At 45.7% G+C, this 9540-nt stretch overlaps 1 protein-coding gene across 1 annotated transcript in view; it reads right to left on the bottom strand.

The window, feature by feature from the left end:
* Positions 1 to 2587: 2587 nt before the first annotated feature.
* LOC135535971 (dynactin subunit 1-like) overlaps positions 2588 to 9540 on the bottom strand; it is a 39051-nt gene continuing 32098 nt past the window's right edge. The window contains exon 3 of the mRNA XM_064962375.1: positions 2588 to 2671. Coding sequence (XP_064818447.1) covers positions 2619 to 2671 — 53 coding nt within the window. The 3' untranslated portion in view covers positions 2588 to 2618. The remainder of the gene's footprint in view (positions 2672 to 9540) is intronic.

Below are 9540 nucleotides of genomic sequence, written 5' to 3'. Positions count from 1 at the left end.
AGAGACTAGTGGACTAGAGACTAGAGGACTACAGACTAGAGACTAGTAGACTATAGACTAGTAGACTCGTAGATTAGTAGACTAGAGACTAGAGACTAGTAGATTAGTAGACTAGAGACTAATGTCGAGTCTACTAGTCTACTAGTCTATAGTCTTCTAGTCTACTAGTCTCTAGTCTACTAGTCTCTAGTCTCTAGTCTACTAAACTACTAGTCTACTAGTCTATAGTCTTCTAGTCTTCTAGTCTACTAGTCTCTAGTCTACTAGTCTCTAGTCTACCAGTCTCTAGTCTACTAATCTCTAGTCTACTAATTTCTAGTCTCTAGTCTACTAATCTACTAGTCTACTAGTCTATAGTCTTCTAGTCTCCAGTCTACTATTCTCTAGTCTCTAGTCTACTAATCTACTAGTCTATAGTCTTCTAGTCTACTAGTCTCTAGTCTACTAGTCTCTAATCTACTGGTCTCTAGTATACTTGTCTCTTGTCTACTAATCTACTAGTCTCTAGTCTACTAATCTACTAGTATCTAGTCTACTAGTCTCTAGACTCTAGTCTACTAGTCTCTAGTCTACTAATCTACTAGTCTCTAGTCTACTAGTCTATAGTCTTCTAGTCTACTAGTCTCTAGTCTCTAGTCTACTAATCTACGAGTCTACTAGTCTATAGTCTTCTAGTCTACTAGTCTCTAGTCTCTAGTCTACTAATCTACGAGTCTACTAGTCTATAGTCTTCTAGTCTACTAGTCTCTAGTCCACTAGTCTCTAGTCTTCTAATCTCTTGTCTCTAGTCTACTAGTCTCTTGTCTCTAGTCTCTCGTCTACCAATCTCTAGTCTCTAGTCCACTAGTATCTAGTCTACTAATCTACTAGTCTCTAGTCTACTAGTCTCTAGTCTACTAATCTACTAGTCTCTAGTCTCCAGTCAACTAATCTACGAGTCTACTAGTCTATAGTCTACTAGTCTCTAGTCTCTAGTCCTCTAGTCTCTAGTCCACTAGTCTCTAGTCTACTAATCTCTAGTCTCTAGTCTACTAGTTTCTAGTCCACTAGTCTCTAGTCTACTAGTCTCTAGTCTCTAGTCCACTAGTCTCTAGTCTACTAATCTCTTGTCTCTAGTCCACTAGTCTCTAGTCTACTAATCTCTAGTCTCTAGTCTACTAGTTTCTAGTCCACTAGTCTCTAGTCTACTAGTCTCTAGTCTCTAGTCCACTAGTCTCTAGTCTACTAATCTCTTGTCTCTAGTCCACTAGTCTCTAGTCTACTAATCTCTAGTCTCTAGTCTACTAGTCTCTAGTCTCTAGTCTACTAGTCTCTAGTGTACTAATCTCTAGTCTCTAGTCTACTAGTCTCTAGTCTCTAGTTTCTAGTCTCTAGTCTACTAATCTACGAGCACTGAAGAGTGTCTGTCTTGACACCAGTCACCATTCCCTCCTGTTTCTCTGTCTGAGTTTTGAGACCTGAGAGGGGGATCAGGAAAGAGGAGAGAGAGAGAGCTGGTGGAAGAGGGGGAGGAACAGGGGGAGTAGAGAGAGGAGGAAGAGGGGGAGGAAGAGGGGGAGTAGAGAGAGGAGGAAGAGGGGGAGTAGAGAGAGGAGGAAGAGTGGGAGGAAGAGAGGAGGAAGAGTAGAGGAAGAGGAGGAGTCAAAGGTAGGAGAGAGGCAGGAGGAGAGAGAGGAGGAAGAGGGGGAGGAAAGAGGAGGAAGAGGGGGAGGACGAGAGAGGAAGAAGAGGGGGAGGAGAGAGGAGGAAGAGGGGTGGATGAGAGAGGAGGAAGAGTGGGAGGAGAGAGGAGTAAGAGTGGGAGGAGAGAGGAGGAAGAGTGGGAGGATGAGAGAGGAAGAGTGGGAGGATGAGAGAGGAGGAAGAGGGGGAGGACGAGAGAGGAGGAAGAGGGGGAGGACGAGAGAGGAGGAAGAGGGGGAGGAGAGAGGAGGATTAGGGGGAGGAGAGAGGAGGAAGAGGGGGAGGAGAGAGGAAGAAGAGGGGAGGATGAGAGAAGAGGAAGAGAGGGAGGAGAGAGGAGGAAGAGGGGGAGGACGAGAGGGGAGGAGGGGGAGAATGAGAGAGGAGGAAGAGGGGTAGGAGAGAGGAAGAAGAGGGGGAGGAGAAGGGAGGACGAAAGAGGAGGAAGAGGGGGAGGAAGGAGGGGAGAGGAGGAAGAGGGGGAGGGAAAGATGCAGATTTAGGTGAACAAGGAGCTCCAGGTCCACATAGACAGACAGACAGGAAGTGTCATGGCCACCATGACTCAGCAGCAGAGGGGAAATGTCTGGCTGGGGCCACATCTACTTCAGTGTGAATAACTGCTCCCATCTACTGGTCAGAACAGGGATTTCATCTCCTCCTCATGTTACCTTCTTCCTGTCCGCTGTGGAGGAAAAAACTCCCTGGATAGGAAAAAGGGAGTAAGAAAAAGACAGCGAGAGAGAGAGCATGAGAGAGAGAGAGAGAGAGAGAGAGAGAGAGAGAGAGAGAGAGAGAGAGAGAGAGAGAGAGAGAGAGAGAGAGAGAATGAGAGAGAGAGAGAGGGAGAGAGAAAGAGAGAGACAGAGAGAGCAATCGAAAGAGAGAAAGAGAGCTGGCAGCAGTGACCTTTGACCCTGGTCCTGTCTTCCCGTCTAACTGTCTGTCTTACTCACCAGTTTAGTGGACTTGAGTGTCTCCAGGATCTCTGAGGAGAGGGAGAGAGAAAGAGACAGAAAGTGAGTGAGTGAGAGAGAGAAAAAGACAGAGCTAGAGACAGACGAGAGGGAGATTTGGGAAATAGGGAACGAACACCACATTCCCTGAATCTGAGTTCTACTAACAGTTCCCTATATAGAACACTACTGTTGACCAGGGCCCTATTCCCTATATAGTGCACTACTGTTGACCAGGGCCCTATTCCCTACATAGAACACTACTGTTGACCAGGGCCCTATTCCCTATATAGTACACTACTGTTGACCAGGGCCCTATTCCCTATATAGAACACTACTGTTGACCAGAGCCCTATTCCCTATATAGTACACTACTGTTGACCAGAGCCCTATTCCCTATATAGTGCACTACTGTTGACCAGAGCCCTATTCCCTATATAGTGCACTACTGTTGACCAGAGCCCTATTCCCTATATAGTACACTACTGTTGACCAGGGCCCTATTCCCTATATAGAACACTACTGTTGACGAGGACCCTATTCCCTATATAGTACACTACCGTTGACCAGGGCCCTATTCCCTATATAGAACACTACTGTTGACCAGGGCCCTATTCCCTATATAGAACACTACTGTTGACCAGAGCCCTATTCCCTATATAGTGCACTACTGTTGACCAGAGCCCTATTCCCTATATAGTGCACTACTGTTGACCAGAGCCCTATTCCCTATATAGAACACTACTGTTCACCAGGACCCTATTCACTATATAGTACCAGGGCCCTATTCCCTATATAGAACACTACTGTTGACCAGGGCCCTATTCCCTATATAGAACACTACTGTTGACCAGGGCCCTATTCCCTATATAGAACACTACTGTTGACCAGGGCCCTATTCCCTAGATAGTACACTACTGTTGACCAGGGCCCTATTCCCTATATAGAACACTACTGTTGACCAGGGCCCTATTCCCTATATAGAACACTACTGTTGACCAGGGCCCTATTCCCTATATAGAACACTACTGTTGACCAGAGCCCTATTCCCTATATAGAACACTACTGTTGACCAGAGCCCTATTCCCTATATAGTACACTACTGTTGACCAGAGCCCTATTCCCTATATAGTGCACTACTGTTGACCAGAGCCCTATTCCCTATATAGTGCACTACTGTTGACCAGAGCCCTATTCCCTATATAGTACACTACTGTTGACCAGGGCCCTATTCCCTATATAGAACACTACTGTTGACCAGGACCCTATTCCCTATATAGTACACTACCGTTGACCAGGGCCCTATTCCCTATATAGAACACTACTGTTGACCAGGGCCCTATTCCCTATATAGAACACTACTGTTGACCAGAGCCCTATTCCCTATATAGTGCACTACTGTTGACCAGAGCCCTATTCCCTATATAGTGCACTACTGTTGACCAGAGCCCTATTCCCTATATAGAACACTACTGTTCACCAGGACCCTATTCACTATATAGTACCAGGGCCCTATTCCCTATATAGAACACTACTGTTGACCAGGGCCCTATTCCCTATATAGAACACTACTGTTGACCAGGGCCCTATTCCCTATATAGAACACTACTGTTGACCAGGGCCCTATTCCCTATATAGAACACTACTGTTCACCAGGACCCTATTCCCTATATAGAACACTACTGTTGACCAGGGCCCTATTCCCTATATAGTACACTACTGTTGACCAGGGCCCTATTCCCTATATAGAACACTACTGTTGACCAGGGCCCTATTCCCTATATAGAACACTACTGTTGACCAGGGCCCTATTCCCTATATAGAACACTACTGTTGACCAGGGCCCTATTCCCTAGATAGTACACTACTGTTGACCAGGGCCCTATTCCCTATATAGAACACTACTGTTGACCAGGGCCCTATTCCCTATATAGAACACTACTGTTGACCAGGGCCCTATTCCCTATATAGAACACTATTGTTGACCAGGGCCCTATTCCCTATATAGAACACTACTGTTGACCAGGGCCCTATTCCCTATATAGAACACTACTGTTGACCAGGGCCCTATTCCCTAGATAGTACACTTCTGTTGACCAGGGCCCTATTCCCTATATAGAACACTACTGTTGACCAGGGCCCTATTCCCTATATAGTACACTACTGTTGACCAGGGCCCTATTCCCTATATAGAACACTACTGTTGACCAGAGCCCTATTCCCTATATAGAACACTACTGTTGACCAGGGCCCTATTCCCTAGATAGTACACTACTGTTGACCAGGACCCTATTCCCTATATAGAACACTACTGTTGACCAGGGCCCTATTCCCTACATAGAACACTACTGTTGACCAGGGCCCTATTCCCTATATAGTACACTACTGTTGACCAGGGCCCTATTCCCTATATAGTGCACTACTGTTGACCAGGGCCCTATTCCCTATATAGAACACTACTGTTGACCAGAGCCCTATTCCCTATATAGAACACTACTGTTGACCAGAGCCCTATTCCCTATATAGTACACTACTGTTGACCAGAGCCCTATTCCCTATATAGTGCACTACTGTTGACCAGAGCCCTATTCCCTATATAGTGCACTACTGTTGACCAGAGCCCTATTCCCTATATAGTACACTACTGTTGACCAGGGCCCTATTCCCTATATAGAACACTACTGTTGACCAGGACCCTATTCCCTATATAGTACACTACCGTTGACCAGGGCCCTATTCCCTATATAGAACACTACTGGTGACCAGGGCCCTATTCCCTATATAGAACACTACTGTTGACCAGAGCCCTATTCCCTATATAGTGCACTACTGTTGACCAGAGCCCTATTCCCTATATAGTGCACTACTGTTGACCAGAGCCCTATTCCCTATATAGAACACTACTGTTCACCAGGACCCTATTCACTATATAGTACCAGGGTCCTATTCCCTATATAGAACACTACTGTTGACCAGGGCCCTATTCCCTATATAGAACACTACTGTTGACCAGGGCCCTATTCCCTATATAGAACACTACTGTTGACCAGGGCCCTATTCCCTATATAGAACACTACTGTTCACCAGGACCCTATTCCCTATATAGAACACTACTGTTGACCAGGGCCCTATTCCCTATATAGTACACTACTGTTGACCAGGGCCCTATTCCCTATATAGAACACTACTGTTGACCAGGGCCCTATTCCCTATATAGAACACTACTGTTGACCAGGGCCCTATTCCCTATATAGAACACTACTGTTGACCAGGGCCCTATTCCCTAGATAGTACACTACTGTTGACCAGGGCCCTATTCCCTATATAGAACACTACTGTTGACCAGGGCCCTATTCCCTATATAGAACACTACTGTTGACCAGAGCCCTATTCCCTATATAGAACACTACTGTTGACCAGGGCCCTATTCCCTAGATAGTACACTACTGTTGACCAGGGCCCTATTCCCTATATAGTGCACTACTGTTGACCAGAGCCCTATTCCCTATATAGAACACTACTGTTCACCAGGACCCTATTCCCTATATAGTACACTACTGTTGACCAGGGCCCTATTCCCTATATAGAACACTACTGTTGACCAGGGCCCTATTCCCTATATAGAACACTACTGTTGACCAGGGCCCTATTCCCTATATAGTGCACTACTGTTGACCAGAGCCCTATTCCCTATATAGTGCACTACTGTTGACCAGAGCCCTATTCCCTATATAGAACACTACTGTTGACCAGAGCCCTATTCCCTATATAGAACACTACTGTTGACCAGGGCCCTATTCCCTATATAGTGCACTACTGTTGACCAGGGCCCTATTCCCTACATAGAACACTACTGTTGACCAGGGCCCTATTCCCTATATAGAACACTACTGTTTACCAGGACCCTATATAGAACACTACTGTTGACCAGGGCCCTATTCCCTATATAGAACACTACTTTTGACCAGGGCCCTATTCCTTATATAGTACACTACTGTTGACCAGGGCCCTATTCCCTATATAGTACACTACTGTTGACCAGGACCCTATTCCCTATATTGAACACTACTGTTGACCAGGGCCCTATTCCCTATATAGAACACTACTGTTGACCAGGACCCTATTCCCTATATAGAACACTACTGTTGACCAGAGCCCTATTCCCTGTATAGAACACTACTGTTGACCAGGGCCCTATTCCCTATATAGTACACTACTGTTGACCAGGGCCCTATTCCCTATATAGAACCCTATATAGAACACTACTGTTGACCAGGGCCCTATTCCCTATATAGAACACTAGTGTTGACCAGAGCCCTATCCCCTATATAGAACACTACTGTTGACCAGGGCCCTATTCCCTATATAGTGCACTACTGTTGACCAGGGCCCTATTCCCTATATAGTACACTACTGTAGACCAGGGCCCTATTCCCTATATAAAACACTACTGTTGACCAGGACCCTATTCCCTATATAGAACACTACTGTTGACCAGGGCCCTATATAGAACACTACTGTTGACCAGGGCCCTATTCCCTATATAGTAAACTACTGTTGACCAGGACCCTATTCCCTATATAGTACACTACTGTAGACCAGGGCCCTATTCCCTATATAGTGTACTAGTGTTGACCAGTGCCCGATTCCCTATATAGAACACTACTGTTGACCAGGGCCCTATTCCCTATATAGAACACTACTGTTGACCAGGGCCCTATTCCCTATATAGTGCACTACTGTTGACCAGAGCCCTATTCCCTATATAGTACACTACTGTTGACCAGGGCCCTATTCCCTATATAGAACACTACTGTTGACCAGGGCCCTATTCCCTACATAGAACACTACTGTTGACCAGGGCCCTATTCCCTATAAAGAACACTACTGTTCACCAGGACCCTATTCCCTATATAGAACACTACTGTTGACCAGGGCCCTATTCCCTATATAGAACACTACTGTTGACCAGAGCCCTATTCCCTATATAGTGCACTACTGTTGACCAGAGCCCTATTCCCTATATAGTGCACTACTGTTGACCAGAGCCCTATTCCCTATATAGAACACTACTGTTCACCAGGACCCTATTCACTATATAGTACCAGGGCCCTATTCCCTATATAGAACACTACTGTTGACCAGGGCCCTATTCCTATATAGAACACTACTGTTGACCAGGGCCCTATTCCCTATATAGAACACTACTGTTGACCAGGGCCCTATTCCCTATATAGAACACTACTGTTCACCAGGACCCTATTCCCTATATAGAACACTACTGTTGACCAGGGCCCTATTCCCTATATAGTACACTACTGTTGACCAGGGCCCTATTCCCTATATAGAACACTACTGTTGACCAGGGCCCTATTCCCTATATAGAACACTACTGTTGACCAGGGCCCTATTCCCTATATAGAACACTACTGTTGACCAGGGCCCTATTCCCTAGATAGTACACTACTGTTGACCAGGGCCCTATTCCCTATATAGAACACTACTGTTGACCAGGGCCCTATTCCCTATATAGAACACTACTGTTGACCAGGGCCCTATTCCCTATATAGAACACTATTGTTGACCAGGGCCCTATTCCCTATATAGAACACTACTGTTGACCAGGGCCCTATTCCCTATATAGAACACTACTGTTGACCAGGGCCCTATTCCCTAGATAGTACACTACTGTTGACCAGGGCCCTATTCCCTATATAGAACACTACTGTTGACCAGGGCCCTATTCCCTATATAGTACACTACTGTTGACCAGGGCCCTATTCCCTATATAGAACACTACTGTTGACCAGAGCCCTATTCCCTATATAGAACACTACTGTTGACCAGGGCCCTATTCCCTAGATAGTACACTACTGTTGACCAGGGCCCTATTCCCTATATAGAACACTACTGTTGACCAGGGCCCTATTCCCTATATAGTACACTACTGTTGACCAGGGCCCTATTCCCTAAATAGAACACTACTGTTGACCAGGGCCCTATTCCCTATATAGAACACTACTGTTCACCAGGACCCTATTCCCTATATAGAACACTACTGTTGACCAGGGCCCTATTCCCTATATAGAACACTACTGTTGACCAGGGCCCTATTCCCTATATAGTGCACTACTGTTGACCAGAGCCCTATTCCCTATATAGTGCACTACTGTTGACCAGAGCCCTATTCCCTATATAGAACACTACTGTTCACCAGGACCCTATTCCCTATATAGTACACTACTGTTGACCAGGGCCCTATTCCCTATATAGAACACTACTGTTGACCAGGGCCCTATTCCCTATATAGAACACTACTGTTGACCAGGGCCCTATTCCCTATATAGTGCACTACTGTTGACCAGAGCCCTATTCCCTATATAGTGCACTACTGTTGACCAGAGCCCTATTCCCTATGTAGAACACTACTGTTGACCAGAGCCCTATTCCCTATATAGAACACTACTGTTGACCAGGGCCCTATTCCCTATATAGTGCACTACTGTTGACCAGGGCCCTATTCCCTACATAGAACACTACTGTTGACCAGGGCCCTATTCCCTATATAGAACACTACTGTTGACCAGGACCCTATATAGAACACTACTGTTGACCAGGGCCCTATTCCCTATATAGAACACTACTGTTGACCAGGGCCCTATTCCTTATATATAGTACACTACTGTTGACCAGGGCCCTATTCCCTATATAGTACACTACTGTTGACCAGGACCCTATTCCCTATATTGAACACTACTGTTGACCAGGGCCCTATTCCCTATATAGAACACTACTGTTGACCAGGACCCTATTCCCTATATAGAACACTACTGTTGACCAGAGCCCTATTCCCTGTATAGAACACTACTGTTGACCAGGGCCCTATTCCCTATATAGTACA

Source organism: Oncorhynchus masou, unplaced genomic scaffold (assembly GCF_036934945.1).
Source record: "Oncorhynchus masou masou isolate Uvic2021 unplaced genomic scaffold, UVic_Omas_1.1 unplaced_scaffold_539, whole genome shotgun sequence".
In the NCBI taxonomy this organism is placed as follows: domain Eukaryota; kingdom Metazoa; phylum Chordata; class Actinopteri; order Salmoniformes; family Salmonidae; genus Oncorhynchus; species Oncorhynchus masou.
This window is presented reverse-complemented; position numbering and strand designations above follow the sequence as displayed.